Below are 17991 nucleotides of genomic sequence, written 5' to 3'. Positions count from 1 at the left end.
AAATGAAAATCATTTATTTGTGCTAGAGGTCGGGCACAGTGGGTTAAGCTACAGCTTGTGACTGACATGGGATGCTACAGACTGCTGATTGGAGTTCTGGCTGCCCTATTTCCATTCCAGCTTCCTGCTGATAGACGATGGATGCCCTGCATGCCTGGGCCCCTGCCACCCATGTGGGAGACCTGGATGGAATTCCAGGTTCCCGGCATCAGCCTGGCCCAGCCCTGGCTGTTGTGGCCATTTGGGGAGTGAACCCGTAGGTGGAAGATCCTTCTCTCTCCCCTGCCTTTAAATAAATCTTGTAAAAAAAGAAGAAGAATGAACAACCTTATGGTGTGCGCACCAGTCTCCTTACTCTGCTGTGTCCCTGGTATCGCTGGCTAATTCTGCTGGCGAGCTCCCCTTGGCTAAGCTACACTTCAGCCTGATCTTCCTCTGCTTGGGGAGAAGTCTGTGAGAACTGGCTTTGCCCGGATGCCCTGCCAGGCTGCTCCCCAGGACACCGGGGCTCAAGAGAGCAGAGACGGCGAGGCTCCTGGCCTGGGGTCAACTTTACCAATCAGGCTTTGAAAGGGGACGGAAAGGATGTGTTTGCATCCAGCCAGGGTCTACTGTATAGCTCACTACACTTTGTACTGTGGTACAGAGTGGGTGTTCACATGTTCTACAGAGAGAGAACAAAGGAAAAGAAAGCCCTGTTACGCAGGGTTACCTGCTTCTTCTAGGGCTTTCCGCATCTCATAGGAATTCATGGTGCCAGACCTGTCCACGTCGATTTCCCGGTAAATTTTCTGGAACATGAAAAACAGAAGAATGGTGAACCAAAGCAAAACAGGTGGCAGGTGACCGCTGTGGTGTGTGCTGGTGAGGAGCAGGTTTTCCAGTTTCTTGGCTGTAGCCCTGGGAGAGTCGCTGTGTTCCAGCCTTCATAGCTGCTGGTATTTTGCCTGTGGGAGCTGGCCAGCGACCCTGGACCCGTGCAATTGCCTTATGTAACTGCTGCACTGGAGCTGCCCCCGGCTGGTGGCATTTAGGTGACTCGCCAGGGGAAGGCAGGGAACAGCTCGCCTCACTTGCATTCACCCAGGCCTGTCTTAACTCATTCCCAGTTCTCTTAGCGGTGTCCCCCCAGCCACCTGCCTGACAGCACACACACAGGACGCTCCCCTGCCGCGCCACGAGGCAGGCCCTCCCATGGTCCTACCTGGTATTTCTGAATCTTTGTCCAGAGAACATAGAACTCCTTCAGCCCCAGCTTGCCAGTCCCATCTGACTGCCCTCAGTCAAGGAAAGCTCCCGGAGCCTGGGTTGTCCTGTCATCGGTCTCCTTGGGGCACCCCATGGGGCCAGTCCCTACTGAAGGGCTGAAGGAGGGGCCGCCATAGGCTGGCTGTTTGGTTGCTATTTTGATCTGGGGTGCCAGACCCTCCTAAAAAATGAGCTACCAAGTAACACACAGAGGGCTTCCACCGCCTTCTCATGGCAGACCCCTGATGGTTTCTGAGTAGAATCTAGAACATTCCTAGGCCTTTCAGGGGGTGGGAGGGAGCTGCGTCATGGGCATGTGCCAGGAGCTCCCTGGTGAAATGCACAGAAGCCCAGGCTGCCTCACTGTAGCCTCTCCTGAGCGTGGGAGACGAGGGGAAGTGGGTTGTGGGTTTGCCTCAGGGACAGGTGAGAGGCCCAGGAAGGAGCGAGGGCCAAGGGCCAGATTTTCCTGCAGACAGTCTTGACCAGAGGAAACAGTTACTCAGAAATATTAGAGTTTTGGGGGAGCAGGGTATGGCACAGCGGTTGAGTTGCCACTTGGGATGCCCTTATCACATGTCCGCGTGCCTGGGGCTGAGTCCCAGCTCTGCTTCTCGTTCCAGCTCCCTGCTAATGCACACCCTGGGAGGCAGCAGGGGTCCATGCTGCTCACTTGGGAGACCAGATTGAGTTCCGGGCTCTGGCTGCTGCGGACAGAAAGGGGTGCATTGTCAGGACTTTGCTGCCTGGCCTACCCTTGGAGGCTGGGGGTGCGGCTGAGGGAGGCCTTTTGTCTCCCTGGCCAGGGAACTCAGCATGGACAACCCTGCAGCAACCTTGCAGAGGGTGGTACGTCTGGCTCTCCCCGGGTGAGAGCGGACGCTTCCCCATCTCCCCGGCACGTTAAAGGATACGTCGAGCATGTCCACCATGATTTTGCAGGTCTCAATGCTGAAGCCATCTGTCTTGATATCTTGTCCTGAAAGACAAAAGCCCATGACAAGAACGCTCTCCGCAGTTGTGCCCACAACTTCATGGCGAGGGAGCTGTTCTGGTCTGGACGTGGCTGGTGGCTTCCATGCCAGGACAGGTGCAGGGTGTGTGCTTACACTTGCCTGACTTCTCTGTAGATCTGCCACAGGCAAACAGGGTTTTAATAAACGCTTAAAAAAAAAGATCCATAAAGGGATGCTTGGTGACTGGCCTTTGAGTGCCCACAAGGTGGAATGTCACCTGTGGTGCTGGGCAGGTGTGTTCACGCAGACCTGTCACAGGATGGGGTGAGGGAGGCTGTGTCCCCAGCTGGCCGAGGACCTGGAAGCTGCCCAAGGAGCTCCTGTGTCCCCCGAGGCGAGACTGGTCTCACAGTGGCAGGCTGGTGTCATGAGACCCTTGTCACAAACGAGAACCTTCCCAAGTAGCAACCTGTTCTGCTTTGTCCTTAAGAGAGAAGCTAACTTGCCTCAGAACCGCCACTCTGGGTACCAGCCCCTCCCTGGGTGCGGGCATGGGGCAGAAGGCTGGCGTCCCCACCAGGCAGCAGCGGGAGGCATGTGTGACGCGAATGCGCCTGCCCCAGCCAGGAGCCGCTGAATGCAAGCAATGCCTGATGCTTCCCGCCTCGCACCCCACCCCCAGCCTCCATCTGTGCAGGGACAATGAGGCCGCAGTCTCCTCGGGCTCATGACAGCCACACTGACCTCACTTGTGCCTGGCAGCCTCATGGGTCACCACCAGCCTCTCGACAGCAGGGGTGCAGTCAAGGCCAGCCTCGGGGAAGGCCCCTGAGGGGCTGGCTGTGCCTGGGCCGTCCCGACCCCAGGTACTCATCTCTGTGAGGTGCACGTGGTTCCCTTGCCTGGGCATGGAAGAGGCCAGCTGGCTCTGACTCCTCGCGGGCCCCAAGAGGAGGACTGACTGTAGTCCCACAAAGTCAGGCTGGAGGCCCCCTGAGGGTGCCTGGGCTCATGTGAGGACACGACACGCGTTTGTTTCCAGTCTAGACTTAGAGCAGCTCACTGGCCAAAAGCCCCTGGATTCTTGGGAAAATTCGAGGGATGGAGTGGGGGAGCCATGCTCCTCCCACCTCCCACCTCCCACCGGAGGGATCCGCAGTGGTGGCAGGGAGGGCTTCCTTGGCTGAGGCGGGGTGAGAGGCGCAGCCCTGACCACCTGGTTGGCAGCAGGATTTCTGGAGTGTGGAAGTCGCCTGTTCGGCCCAGTGGCTCCAGTGAGGTGACATTTCTCGGACCGGCAAGGAACTGGTCCGAAGTGGCTCATTTGAATGCAAGACAAGGAGACGGCAGTGGTCGTCTCATCCCTAGTTTGTGTAGCAGATGGCCACTTATTTTCCAGCCTGGAGGCCTCCCTGTATCCACGGTTCCCGCCCAGGCAGAGTCAGCGTTCAGCACTCAGGACAGCACTGTGGCTCCCATTATCTGGGCGTGCTCAGCTTTTCCTCCCCGTTTCACTGTTGTAACAGCTGCCACGGAGGGCACACAGGCCACAGCCAGGCGGTTTCTGCAGCCTGCCTCCCCTGAGGTGCTCAGCCACCTTGGGCGGATAAGTGGTAATACGCCCATTTTACAGGTAAGGAGATGAGTCGGCTTACATAACTTGATCTGGGTGACAGAGTGGTAAGCAGAGCTCTTTGGTCTCTGGACCCTGAACACCAGGTCTAGTGCTTTGGCGGTGAGGAAGGCTGTTTACACAGGAGCAGGGGTTAGGGTTTAGCCCGGGCAGCCCACACCAGCGATGGGAAGGAAGGGTGACAGTGTCCACGGAGGAAGGTGCCAGCGGGGGGCCCGGCAACAAGGGGACACTTACGCTTCGCCAGGACTCGTCTCAGGATGTTCTGCAACTCAAAGGCCGAAATCTCTGCATCCTGTGGGCATGCGACAGAGCGGTGTCAGGGCCCTGCAGGAGCTGGCCGCAGCCCAAGGCAGCCAGCGTACAATGCATGCAAAGTAGGCCACCTTTACATTTATTTTAAAAACAATTAAGGGCTGGCACTGTGGCATAGCGGATAAAGCCAATGCCTGCATCCCAAATGGGTGCCAGTTTGAGACCTGGCTGCTCCACTTCCGATCCAGCTCTCTGCTAAGGAGCCTGGGAAAGCAGCAGAGGATGGCCCGAGTGCTTGGGCTCCTGCACCTACATGGGAGACCCAGAAGAAGCTCCTGGCTCCTGGCTTCAGACCAGCCCAGTTGCGGCTGTTGTGGCCATTTTTGGGGAGTACATCAGCAGATGAAGATTCTCTCTCTCTCTCTCTGCCTTTAAATAAATCTTTTTCAAGTAAAATAAATCTTTAAAAAAAAAAAGAGTTACAGAGAGGCAGAGAGAGAAAGAGGTCTTCCATCTGCTGGTTCACTCCCCAAATGGCTGTTACGGCCAGAGCTGGGCCGATCAGATGCTGGGTGCCAGGAGCTGGTGCCAGGAGCTGCTTCCAGGTCTCTTATGTGGGTGCAGGGGCCCAAGGACTTGGGCCATCTCCTACTGCTTTCCCAGGCCATAGCAGAGAGCTGGATCGGAAGTGGAGCAGCTGAGTCTCGAACCAGTGCCCATTAGAGATGCTGGCACCGCAGGTGGCAGCTTTACCTGCTACACCACAGCACCAGCCCCTCAAATCTTTAAAAATTTTATTATAATAAAAAAAATCGTTGATTATTTTCACTTAAAAAGCACTGAGACAAACAGGAGAGACAGAAATCTCCCGTCCCCTGTTCACTCCCCAAAGGCCTGCAACAGCTGAGGCTGAGCCAAGCCAAGGCCGGGTGGCAGGAACCCAAATGTTTGAACCATCATCTGCCGCCTCCCAGAGTGCACATGAGCAGGAAGCTAGATGGGAAGTGGAGTAGCCAGGACTTGAACCAGGCACTTGGATGTGGGACGTGGATGTCTCCAGCAGCTGTGCCACGGTGCCCACCCTGCCTTTTCCTTCAAGCCAATCAGAGCACAGCTGTGCTTCCGGGAGCACCTACCTCCCCTGCCAGCTGGGCAAACAGCCTCCGGAATCCATCGTCAATGTCATCCTCGCTGACGTCGGCCTGCAAGGCAAGGCGCGGTGACGGGGTCAGTGGGGAGCAGGCGTCCCCCCCGCCCCCCGTGGAGATCTAAGCTGCCGGACAACACGAGTGACCCCGTGTAAACACGTGAGGGAGTGTGTGTAAACTGCGAATCCAACCCCAGCGGCCCTCTGTGAGCTAGACTAACAGAGATCACTGGAATGTTCTGGAAGGGTTCTGACAGCTGTGCACACAGTCCATGAGGCCGCTGGAGATTGTTCAGGCTCCCCCTCGGGGCCACAAGTGGCACAGGCTTTGGCATCTGCTCAGCTGATCACGGAGCCACCTCAGGGCCTGGGGACCCAGCTCCTTGCCCTCTGTGGGCTTTTCCCTCCTCAGCTTTGGGTTTGTAAGGATTGGGCCTATTTGAAATTCCTAGATTATAGCCCTAAAAGCCCTTCAGGATTTACCACCGTGCCACATTCTCAGAACTGCAGGAGACTGGAGAAGTCGTGTCACCCTGCATGGCCATCGTATACAGGAAGCAGGCACTGCTCGGTGCAGCAGTGGCAACCCCGTGCACGCGGGCCCAGCACACGCTAGCAGGCAAATGATGGCCCGGACCCCAGGGCTGTGTCCTCGCTTCCAAGTCTGACGGTGGAGTCCCAGGGGCGCCTAAGCCCTGGGAGCTACCACTTGTCTCTCTGCTTTCTGGCTGTCCAGGGCAGTGCAGGGAGTTCAAGGAGTTACAAGTACCTCTTCCAGGTCGGCCTCGATTTCATCATCGACAGCTCTGGAAACAGAAGGAAATGACGTTAATGGAAGGCAGGCGAGGGCGGAGAGGAAAGCCCTGCTGAGATGCAGAGCCACAGGGCGGCTGGTGGGCAGGCGGCGCCTCTGTCCTGTGACGCCCTACATGGCAGAGGTGAAGGCAGAGAGGACACGCGGCACTGGGGGGTCCTGTGTGTGCGTTTCTGGTCTCCATCAGGTGGCAGTCTCCCCTGGGGCGTGGGGCAGGGACAGCACTCGGGTCCCACTTGAAACGCTCCCTGCCCTCGCAAGGCCTGCTTGCTCACTGCCTGCCAAGGCTGTGACCCCTGCGGCTCCGACAGCGGCTGCTGTGTTCCCAGCGACATCCTGTGCGGCGGGCGGGGGCCTTCTGCTCCAGGGTGAGGGTCGTTAGGCTTAGGAGGGTCTTCTTTGGGCCCCTGGGATCTTATTTAACTTTCTAGTTTATTTTAAAGGCAGGGAGACAGAGATTGAGAACGAGAGACCAAAAGACCTTTCAGCTGCCAGTTCACTCCTCAACTGCCTTCAACAGCCAGGGCTGGGCCAGGCTGAAGCCAGGAGCCAGGACCTTCGTCCAGGTCTCCCACGTGGAGGGCAGGGACCCAAGTACTTGGGCCATCATTTGTGGCTTCCCAGAGTGTGCACTAGCAGGAAGCTGTGTGGGAAGCAGAGTACCCAGGACTTGAACCTAGAGACAGACTCAGGATGTGGGCATCCTCAGTGGCGACGTAACTGCTGCGCCAGGTGCCCACTCTGCCCCTGGCTTCTTAAGCCGGGCTGAGAGCCTGTCAGCAGGGCAGCACGGCACAGGAGCCAGGAGGCTCCTGGTGCTCACAGCCGGGATCTGCAGCAGGAGTCACAGCCCAGGACGAGGATACCGGGTGGGGAGCTCATCAGGGACTTGAGGATCCCAGGACGGTGGCTGGCAGAGAGGGACAGCACTGGGTTTGGTAAAGAACAGGGTCAGCCCAGTGACACTGGCTCACGTCACCTTTTCCTTGTCAGTGGGGACTAAACTACCTCCACCAGGCTTCCTCCAGGGATCCTAGGATCGCACCAGCTGTGCCCAGCACTGAGCAGGTGCCAGGCCTGGGCTCCCAGCCAGCCCAGCACAGCGGTCGACGCGAAAGCAACGGCTTGGAAACAGACACCGTGGTGAGGTGAGCGTCTGCAGGTCGCTGCCGGCCACCGTGACCAGCCCCGCCCTCCCCAGGCCAGAAGGAAGGCAGCACGCCACCTACTGGTAGTCGGCCTTCTTCTCGGAAAAGACGCGGACGCAGAAGTCGCCATTCTTGTTGGGCTCGAAGGTGGAGGGCACCAGGATGTACTCCCCCGGCGGCAGCTTGAAGCGGTTGAGCACCTCGCGCAGGTTGATGAAGGTGTCCGATCGCTCCCTCGCCCGCGTGGTCAGGAAGAAGTTTTTGCCGAGGTGGATGTTGGTCTGCCCCCGTAGCTGATGAGTCGAAGCAGAGGTCAGTGGGCGTGGTGGCAAATATGAGGATCACAGAGGCCAGGTCTGGATCGTGCCAGAGAAAAAGAACAAGGGACCCCAGCCACCCAGCTGTGCAGAGGGAGCCCCAGCTTTCCACACAGCAGGAATCATTCTGTGTGGTGGGTGACACACGAGTAAAAGCAAAGACCACACTGAGGGAGAAGGGCTGGTGTGTTCTGTGGGACCAGGGGGGCCAGGGCCAGCAGGTGCACCAGCTCGCCACACAAGAACACGGCGCAGCAGGCCACAGTGCCCCCGCCAACCGGGGCCTTTTTTTTTTCCCGTTGGTTAACCCCCCAAATGGCTGCTACAGCAGGTGCTGTGCTGATCTGAAGCCAGGAGCCAGGTGCTTCCTCCCAGTCTCCCATGTGGGTGCAGGGCCCAAGCACTTGGGCCATCCTCCACTGCCCTCCTGGCCACAGCAGAGAGCTGGACTGGAAGAGGGGCAACCGGGACAGAATCCGGCGCCCCGACTGGGACTCGAACCCAGGGTGCCGGTGCCGCAGGCAGAGGATTAGCCAAGTGAGCCGCGGCACCGACCCCAAGCGGGGCCTTTCATTCCGGTGTCCCTTCTGGTCCCGGCCTCCCAGCATTTGATTCTGGTGAAGAGGACAGCTGCCTGTTTTTATCAGAAAGGAAACTGACGGGGCTGGCACTATGGCACAGCGGGTTAAGCCTCCGCCTGCAGCATCAGCAACCCATATGGGTGCCGGTTCGAGGCTGATGCTCCACTTCTGATCCAGCTCCCTGCTAATGTGCCTGGGAAAGATGGCCCAACTGCTTGGGCCCTACTGCCCATGTGGGAGAGGAGACCTGGAGGTTAAAAGAAAACTGAGCTATAGGAGGGATGTGTGCCTTGTCTGAGTACGCGCAGCCTGGGAACTGGGCCCCGGCCTCTTTCCCTGTGCACCCACGTTCTTATGGTACAGCCTGCAGGTGCACCTTTGCCTCGACTCAGCCTTGTTCTTGGAGCCACACAGACTGCTGGAACTAGAACCCAGGACCCCAGCCCCTGGCCAAGCCCTATACCACTCCCTGGCTCTGGCAGTCCATCTCTTCCATGTTGGTGGACCCGCGCCCCCGGGGGTAGGTGGAAGCCGATGCGTGGCAAACGTACCTCTTCTGGAACCTGCAAAATAAAGGAGATGAATGAAGGGCCCTCACCCCAGACCCTGGGAACACAGCGCATGAGAACGCCAGCCCCGCGTTCGCCTCCTTTTCTCTACTGCATCAGCAGCATCGACCAAGTCCGCACACCAGCTCATTCCCCGAGCACTTCCATGCCAACGAGACCCAGCCCTGCCCGCCAGCCCCAACTACAGGGCATTAAACCAAAGCAGAGATGAGACCCCAGCTGGCTGCAGCCCCCTCCCTCCCAGCCCGGGACAGCTGGGCAGAAGGCCCCCCAGGCGAGGAGCCCGCGGGGCCGGCCACCGGCAGCCACAGCCCAGGCTCCTCTCAGGCCCCGGCTTCTTTACATGTGAAATGGGACCAAGCGGCCCTCGTGACCTGCACCAGCTGTGGGAGGCCACGGTGGAACACAAGCCCAGAGGGCAGGGCTGCAGATTCACTTTGCATTTTCCTTGAAGCTTCTGCTCCCCAGCTCCACTTGGCAAGAGGGTGAACAGGTGTGAAACCAGCGCCCAGGGGCGGCAGCCAGGTCACCAGTGCTGGGTGAGCCAGGGCCCCCTCCCTGATGCCTCTTGGGGCCCACAGACTGCGGGGGAGCAGGGTGGCAGGTCTGATGCGCAGTGTTTGCCACCTCCCTCGGTGCAAATGTCACCCCATGGCTGCTGCCGTGACCTCCCACACGGGGCTGAGGCACACGGGCCTCCAGGAGCCGGGAGGGGCTCCACACATCACAGGCTCCGCCCACCAAGCCACACCATACCAGGGCTCCAGCCAGCAGGGCCCACGGGGAGCCCCTGTCCTCCCGTCCCAAGCTCCCCACGGCCCAAGCTGACGGCTCTGCTGGGCTCCTGCCGGCTCAGTGCCGCCCACCGTGTCCTGAAGTGCCCCTTGCGTTCTGTTCTGGGGGGTGCGGGAAGGGCTGGGGGCCCAGGTGGCATGCAGCGGCTATGTGCAGCGAGTAGGCCATGGCTCTACACTGCCTCCGCCGAGCTCCAGGCCTGGGGTCTCCTCCCTGCCTCGGGCTGCGGGAGCCGCACCTCGTAGATGCCGAAGCCGATGGTGTGCATGTCCTCGCCCATCTTCCTCTGGCGCCGCCGGTGCTTCTGGATGAGGCCCACCAGGAAGGTGCAGCCGCTCTCGCCGTCCTCCTGGTCCTCGTCCTCCTCCTCCAGCTTGATCACGTACTGGGGGTTCATCCAGAAAGTGTCTGCATCCGGAGGGGCAGAGGAGCCGGGCCCTGAGCAGGTGCACACGGGGCCCGGCACCTGCACTGATCCCTAGGCGGCCTGAGCCGGGACTCCCCCTTGGCTGGGTGGCTAGAGCCGTGGCGCCCCCTGGTGGTACCACCCCCTCGCTGGGCTCTAACCGAGGTCAGAGATGGGCACTGCTGGCCTGGCTGAGGGGCCTGGGCCCATAGACCCACCCAGCAGCGCTTACTCTGTGGCAGGGGAGAGGGGAGCTGCTGACCCCTGACCCGGAGGTGCCACATCCCTGAGGGGAGGACGTGCGAGTGGCAGGGGCGGCAGCCAGCCAGTCCTCATCTTTGCTCTGGGTCCTGGCATGCCACCGACCCCAGCGCCTTCATCTGTCAGAGAGTCGACACACAGCCCTACAGGGCCACCATGACTGGGTCTAGCCTGGGTTCACATCCCAGCAGGCGCATGGCTTTGGGCATCGTGCGACCCCTCCCAGCCTCCCGCTGTGGCCCGAGGAGTCTGCGAAGGAAGAGGTGGAAGAGCAGCCACAGAGCACTCGGTGCAGCCCCCAGCAGCCTCTGTGTGCCCCACAAGGGCAGATGTCACACGGTTAGACAGTGGCTGACCCTCAGGCCACCACGGCACAGGGGTCAAGCTGATGACAAGGGCTGGGCCCATGAGAGGGCCACAGCTGACGGCAGGGGCCTGGCGTGCAGGCTGCCGGGGGCAGTGGGCGAGGTGATCCTTTGAACTCAGCTGCCTGGGTTTTGCGCAGGTGCAGTAGCTCCTGGGTGTGCAGGGGGGTCGAGCAGGCCTCAGCGGGCACAGCATGGGGTCAGGGCCTGGGAAGACAGCTTAGGAATCTTGGGTTCTGCCAAGGTGGGCGGCGAGCGGATGCAAGAGGTAAGGGGGCTGAGAACACAGAGACGGAAACCCAGACAGACAGGACAGCGGGGTCCCCGCCGCCCTTACTCGGGTAGTTCCTGCAGCCTCCCGCGGTGGAGCCCCGCCGCCAGTTGCCGTCCATCTTGGTGAGTTTCCACTTCTTGTAGGTGTCGCTGGTGAGGGTGTCGGGCGTCAGGTTGCAGATCTCCAGGCGGGAGTAGTGCCTCAGGAAGTCGCTGAAGGACATCCTGGCAAAAGCAGCGACACTGGTTAGTGGAGGACACACTGATGGCCCTGAGCTGCTGGGACCATGCAGGGCGGCGGGCCCAGGGTCAGGAGGCCCAAAGCCCAGAAGCAGTGCTGCCACCTTCCACCTGGGCGACTCTGAACCTCTCTGAGGCGCAGAACTTTGTTCTGGACAAGGGGGAGCCATGGGCGGACGTGGGCACTCGGGGCGAGCGGTGTGCCGCGTGCATACACAGGGTCCCCAGGGCGATGCACACACACAGCCGTGCAGGCCAACCCCTGTTCCCAAGGACTGGGGTCCAGGGCTGAGTCTCCAGAGCCCCACCTTGGCCCTGCTTGTCCTTGGGCTGGGAACCTCACTGTGGGAGTTGCGCGTTAGCCTGCCAAAGGCAGCTCAGCGTGTGAACCCCATTGTTGAGATGGAAACAGGAAAGGAGTTCAGATACAGTTTTGGCCAGGGTCTGAGAGTGAACCTGAGATAACAAAACCAGAACCCCAAGCCTCTGGGCCCTGGACAGACTGCTTTCTGTCTGACTCTCTATTGGGCAGGGTTCTATGGCAGGGCCCCGGCCAACACGCGCGCCCCCGTGCGGCAGAGCACCGGCTGACACGTGTGTCCCGGGCCCCTCCTGTCTTACCAGAACTCGCCGTCTTCATGCCGTTCGGCCAGCCTCTCCCTCACCTCCGGGTCCACAGTGTTCCAGTTTGGGCAGCTGCAAGCAAAGTCAGGGGAGGTGGTAAAAACTAGCGCAGGACAAGGACGTCCCAGTGACAGCCGGGCTCAGCCCTGAGCACTCGGCCGCACCTAAAGCACTTTAGGGCACCTTATCCCAGGAGACGGGCGCAAGGAAGAATCCAGAAAATGAACACAGCCCATCAGAGAAGTAGCATCTGTTGACCAAACCACCAGGCATGGCCACGCTTAAAGGCAACAGAAAACCCAACGAGGATTTCATCTGGCCTCGGCAGGTGTCCGTGTGCTGTGGCCAGGGAGGAGGGAGAAGGGCTGCAGGTGCTGGCTGCGGAGGAGCAGGGAGGAAGCTGCGAGAGGCCCCAGTGGGAGCTCAGCCTGGTGGCAATCAAGATAGGATGGGCTCTGTGGTCCCTGCACCCAGTTCACGGCCTGGGAACAGAAGTGCTGGCGAGGAGGGATGTACTTTCTCCCTGTGAAGACCCATAGAGGGAACTTTGAGCTAGGGCCAAGAAGAACCATGACACGGGCAACGGAGCCCAGGGCCTGTAGCCCTGCACCCAGCCTGCTGCAGGCGCTGTCCTGGTTCCGGGGGCCCTCGGAGGGCCTGCCTGCCCCATGGTCCCCCCCGTGCATGGCCGGTGCTCCTGGAGCCGTGTTTCCCAGAGCCAGGCACACTGCCTCCCCGCCCCGTGAGAAGCATGCCCGCCAGGCTCCCCGCCGAGCCCTGCTCACTTGTCGTTCCACCTCCCGGTCCACTCCACTTCTCCCCAGGGGTTGCGGATGCGGATCAGCTTCTGCAGGCTCCCAGCACTTTCAACCTGAAGATGGAGATGAAAGACGGGAGGCGGAGCTTGAGGGCAGCCAGGCCTGGAGGGGCTGGGGCCCAAGCCCCTGCAGCATGAGCCAGGATGACAGCCCATCAGAAAAGGTGGAAGGAGCTACCCTCCCCTGCCCCAGCCCCTCACCACTGCCCAGCTCCGGGACCCGGGAACCAGAGCTCCCAGGGCTCTACTCCTGCGGGACTGGGGTCGTGAGAGGCATGTACACACGGTTCTGGAAACCACGCTGACCCCTGCACCTCACTGCTGACCAACACGGGGGCCCTCGTGTCACGGAGCTCAGAGCAGCCCTCCCACTTGAAGAAGCGCAGGGCAGAACAAGCAGATGGGCTTGTGGCTGAATGGACATCTTGGGCAGCTGGGAAAACGCCCATAGGGACTGCACAGTAGTGACACGACGGAGTGAGCGGCGGGAAGCAGCGGGCACGAGGAAGGGTTCGCGCTTATGGGTGGGGGTCAATGCTGCAGCGTTTAGGAGTCAAAGCTCAGGACACCCGTGGCTTCCGACTGTGCATAGAGATAAAGCGGATGTGGCGAAACGTCATCGCTGTGCCATCTACAGGGGCAGTGCTTGGATGCTTATTCTGTCCTTCTACCAACTTTTCTGCAGACTCAACATTTTTAAAAATAAAAGCATGTGTGTGTCTGTGTGAGGGGAAAGAACTTTTTAAAGTCCAAGATAAAAAAAAAAAAAAGCGAAGGACAGGGACATGTCAGCAGACCCGGGTCTGGTCTGGGTTTTGTCCTTAACAGTGAACTCAACAGTCACAGCCCGCTGAGTACAATGTGTCAGCTCCTCCAGCTTGGACTGGATGTTGCTACTGTTTCCGCGTCGGGGTTGGCAATGAGCTCAGGTAAGCTTCGCAGGCCCTCTGTGGTGAGAGGCAGAGGCACATTTGACCGCGGGCAGGGAGGCCTCTGTGCGATCTGATGGGAACGCACTTGGAGACGCTAAAATGCCTACTGCGGCTGACTGCGCTGAGCTGGCCCTGGGAGCGGGGAGGCAGCTGCGCCAGCACCTAGCCCAGCCGGACGCCTGCAGCGCGCCGGTGTGGCCGCCAGGGGGCAGCGCGGCAGCGCCGCCGGGCTCGCGGACACAGCCCCGCCGCCGCACCCACCGGAGCTGCGGGGACGGGAGGAACACGGCGGCGGCCCACCCCGCGTCCCAGCAGAGGGTTACCTCCTCGGCTCCGGTGACCGAGTACGCGTGGCCCTTCACCAGCTTCTGCAGCGTGATGGCCTCCGAGTCGGCGGCGCTGGTGATCTGGAACGGGGACGCTCGTGTGAACGTGGTGTGTTCAGGGCCCCGCAGGCCCGCCCTGTAGAGAGGGCCGGTGGGCGGCCCAGCCTCACAGAGCTCCAGGCTGCATGGAGCCCCCAGCCCGGCGGCCCCGACTTCCCTCCGGAGTGGGGATTTGCTTCGCTATGTTGGACTCCAGGAAGCCACTCCTGCCCCCATGTTTCTGGGGTTGGACAACTGGAGGAAGGGCCACCCCGCGTTCCGCAGAAGGGAAGTTGTCTAGGGAGTCTACTGGGCTTCTGGTCACCCGTAGGGGGCAGGGCTGGGTACTGGGCACAGCTTTTGCATCAGGACACCTGCCCACCCTCCATGCCCTGCTGAGATCTGCCTCCTGGGCCTTCTCAGCTCTGCACACAGACCCACGAACCCTGCAGGGGGCGTCAGGACCCGTCGCTGGCAGAGGTTCTCTGGGCAGCAATCTCGGAGTAGGGGGTGATTCCCGGCAGGCGGAGGACACCCCCCCACACACACACCCTGCCTGGCCAGCCCTGGCTTCTGGGTGATGAGTGCTGTGGACAGGGTGGGGCCTCCTGGGGTGCTGCTGGGCCTCCCCTCAGCAGGTACAGACTGGGGTGCGTTCAGGCGGGAGGCGGGGGCTTACATCGATGGAGCAGCCCAGGAGAGAGCCTTTCTGCAGAGCCTTCTGGATGATCCTGAACAGGTCGGGAGGGGCCTTCTTCAGCTCATACCACTCGGCGATGCCCCCCGTGAAGTCCTCGAAGCCCTCGGTGGTGGCGCCCCCCGAGAGCGCCTCGTAGCATCCGTTGATCCTGTGGGAGAGGATGGGGCTGCCAACTCCAGGAGCTGCCCCAGAGACCACCCCCCCCGCCCCCCGCTCTGCCTGCAGCCCTGGGTGCCAAGGAGGGCACAGCTCCTGTGGTTCTGGTGCTTTGCGAAGTGTTTTCAAAGCCTCCCAGCACCTTGGAGCTGGAAGGACCTCAGCACAGGTCTGACCCAGCCTCCCAGGCTGCCGCCCCAGCATCCTGTCGGGGAGGTGAGGTCTGCTAATGGGCTGTTTGCACCGAGAGCAAGCCAGAGAGATGACGATCTAGTAATGCAGCCGCTTCCCCAAGGACAGGTGCTGTGCCAGCCTGGGCTCGGGCTCTGGACCACCCGAGGCTGGGCTCTGAAAGCTTTGAGAATCTAGCGTTTGAGCTCTGGGCCCCAGCAGCCTCCTGTGAGCCCCTGGGGCCCGGGGCTGCCTTTCAGTGGGGGCACTTCATGGAGGGAGCTCAGGCGGCATGGCCAAGAGCAGGCCGCCCTGGAGAGGGCTGGCGTGGGGCTTCCCACGGAGAGCAGGCGGTGCCCTAGCACAGCTGGTGGGAAGTGGCTGGCGGTGCCCTGGCACAGCTGGTGGGAAGTGGCTGGCGGACGCCTGGGGAAATCAGTTCTAACCAGCGACAGGACACGAGCTTCCCTGAGCGTCCTGTCTCTGCCATAGGGACTCTTCCCGATGGGCAACACCCTGCTGTTCGCAGTTGATAAAACTGCGGGGTGAGCCACTAAGGAAGCAGGGCCTCCCGGGGCCCCCTCAGCCCCCTTCTGGTTCCTGTGCATTTGGCATTTCTCAGGGCGGAGGGGGGCCAGGGCCCTGCGCTCGGCACTCCTCGAGCTTAGAGCCCGAGGGGGCCCGGAGGGTCCCTTCTGCAGCACAGGCCTGCACCTCAGGGTGCTCCCAGGCGTTCCGGGCAGCCCCGGGCGCAGGGTGCGCTCACTTACTTGGCGTAGGCCTTCTCCAGCAGGGCGCTCCAGAACTCGCTCCCCTCTGCCGAGTGCACGAACAGCAGCTCCCCGTCCTTGGTGGGCAGCCGGTCGTCCACCACCACCTCCACCCACTCGCCATACTGCCAGAACTGCGGGCACCGGGGAGGGAGGGGTGGCATGAGCGGGCAGCCCTGGGACCCCAGCCTCCGCCCCGGCCCCGGCTTCTGGGGAGATGTCCCTCCAAGTCCTCCTGCTGCAGTAGGGTCCTCGCCACACCACCTCCTAGAAATCCTGTAACTTGGGAATGAATTACTCCCCGAACCCCTGCTCTTCCCACTCCTCAGGTCCCAAGAGCCCCTTCTGTGGCCCCCTGCCAGGTCCCTGGCTGTGTGCGGCCTGGGAGCTCCCTGCATTCGCTCAGTGTCCTCTGCAGGCCGGCCGCGGTCCTGTGAGTCTGCAGACACCAGGGGCTGACTAGTGGAGACCACCCAGGGGGCCGTGAGGAGACGTGGCACAGTCCCGAGGTACCTGGAAGCGGAAGATGCCTGCGTAGTTCTCCTGGAAGCTCTGGTCCAGGGGCACGACTCGGGCCAGGACCTCCTCATTGAGGGTCAGCGAGGCGATGGCCGCCAGCAGCCAGCAGTCACCTGTGGACAGAGCACGGGTATGCTCAGTGCCAGCCTCACCTCTCCTGAGCCGACGGGTGCTGCCGCACACGGGCCTCCCTGAGGGGGTGTGACGGGCCTGCGTGGTGTCATCCCTCAAATGCCTGCAGCAGCCAGGGCCAGGCCATGCCAAGCTACGAGCCTGGAACTGCCTCTGGTTCCGTGTACCTGAGCCACCACCAGCTGCCTCCCAGGGTGTGCGTGAGCAGGGAGCTGGGATCAGGACCCCAGGCACTGATACGGGGCAACCGCTTCCCGGGCGGCATCTTAACAGCTGCGCCAGATGCTCGCCTTGAGGAGTGCTTTGGTTGTGCTGGTGGCTGGGTGGAGGTGGGGACATTCCCTCTCAGACAGACCCAGAACCCCAAGCTGGCTGACCTGTGCCCGGCACCTGGGAGCCAGGGCCGTCTGCAGGGTAAGTGATGCCAGTGTGGCCAGCAGAGGCTCCTGGGAAGACAGGCTCTAAAGGGAGCCTGGGTGGGAGGAAGAGGACATGGTGACAGATGGGAAGGGGTTGAGGTGGCCCACTCCGCCCAGGAGAGGAGCTGAGAGATGAGGAAGAGTGCCAGCAGGCGGTACAACGGCAGGAGTGCAGGTGATGCAGGTGGATCAGCCATGAGTCGGTGTGCATAGGTCTGTGGGTCTGCCAGGGTTCCCGGGCAGGGCTGGGTGGGGCCGCCTGGCCCCTCCGAGCCTCAGGACCCTCCTCTGGGAAAGGTGGATGAAAGTGGGGCATGGTGAGAGCACCAGCATGCACGTGGTGCCGCGGCAACACTCAGCATCCCCATGTCCTGCAGCTGGTGCCCGCGACAGTGCGAGACAGCGCAGGGCGGGGGCGGGGGCGGGGGCGTGCTGCTGCCCAGTACAAACAAAAGGGGTCTGGGAAGAGGTTGGGGGTGCTCAGCCCACTCCTGGGGCAGGCACGCTCCTAAAATGTCGTGACAATGACAGCAGATGGCCTCGGGTGAGTTTAATTCGCTGTCGGGTTTACCTTTGCTAATTGACAGGCTTATTAAGAACGTCACCAAAGTTCACTGATGGTTCCTCAGCGAGACGTCCCCCGTGGACACTGAGAAATGGCCACATGAAGCTCTCAGAGGCTCATAAATGCCAGTGACAAGGCTGTGCATGGGGACACCTGCCAGGGCTCCTGTGTGGGCCGCGGTGCTGGGACTGCACCTGCTCTCCTCCTGGGAACACGCAAGTTGCCCTGATGGAAGGACTGCCCTGCGTTCCTGTCCTGCACTGACCCTGCCCCCCACACGGAGGGGCCCTGTGGACATCTCCCTGGCTCCAGAGGCCGGCACGGCAGGGCTAGGACTGGAGCTCAGGTCTCTCCACTTCTAGTCTATGTTCTTTCCATCAACAGGTGGAAAAAATATATAACAAGTAACTACCATTGGTATACTACTTCACAGTTTAAGTTGAAATTAAAAAAAAAAAAATTGGCCGGCGCCGCGGCTCACTAGGCTAATCCTCCGCCTAGCGGTGCCGGCACACCGGGTTCTAGTCCCAGTCGGGGCGCCGGATTCTGTCCTGGTTGCCCCTCTTCCAGGCCAGCCCTCTGCTGTGGCCAGGGAGTGCAGTGGAGGATGGCCCAGGTGCTTGGGCCCTGCACCCCATGGGAGACCAGGAAAAGCACCTGGCTCCTGGCTCCTGCCATCGGATCAGCGCAGTGCGCCGGCCGCAGCACGCCGGCCGCGGCGGCCATTGGAGGGTGAACCAACGGCAAAGGAAGACCTTTCTCTCTGTCTCTCTCTCTCTCACTGTCCACTCTGCCTGACAAAAAAAAAAAAAA

The 17991-nt window shown here is 61.0% G+C and overlaps 1 protein-coding gene across 3 annotated transcripts in view; it reads right to left on the bottom strand.

Annotated features, from left to right (window-relative positions):
• The window catches only part of CAPN2 (calpain 2), a 50976-nt gene that overhangs the window by 3730 nt on the left and 29255 nt on the right, over positions 1–17991 (bottom strand). Inside the window, 16 exon segments of one of the 3 annotated variants that reach the window (NM_001195722.2) lie at positions 713–791; positions 1205–1273; positions 2163–2227; positions 4075–4132; positions 5229–5294; positions 6009–6045; positions 7283–7494; positions 8651–8662; positions 9702–9871; positions 10833–10993; positions 11630–11704; positions 12418–12503; positions 13705–13788; positions 14426–14594; positions 15544–15677; positions 16057–16175. In NM_001195722.2, coding sequence (NP_001182651.1) covers positions 713–791; positions 1205–1273; positions 2163–2227; positions 4075–4132; positions 5229–5294; positions 6009–6045; positions 7283–7494; positions 8651–8662; positions 9702–9871; positions 10833–10993; positions 11630–11704; positions 12418–12503; positions 13705–13788; positions 14426–14594; positions 15544–15677; positions 16057–16175 — 1596 coding nt within the window. 3 annotated transcript variants of the gene reach the window in all.

Source organism: Oryctolagus cuniculus, chromosome 13 (assembly GCF_964237555.1).
Source record: "Oryctolagus cuniculus chromosome 13, mOryCun1.1, whole genome shotgun sequence".
In the NCBI taxonomy this organism is placed as follows: Eukaryota; Metazoa; Chordata; class Mammalia; order Lagomorpha; family Leporidae; genus Oryctolagus; species Oryctolagus cuniculus.
The sequence above is the reverse complement of the archived record's forward strand: the minus strand, read 5'-3'. Positions and strand labels throughout refer to the sequence as shown.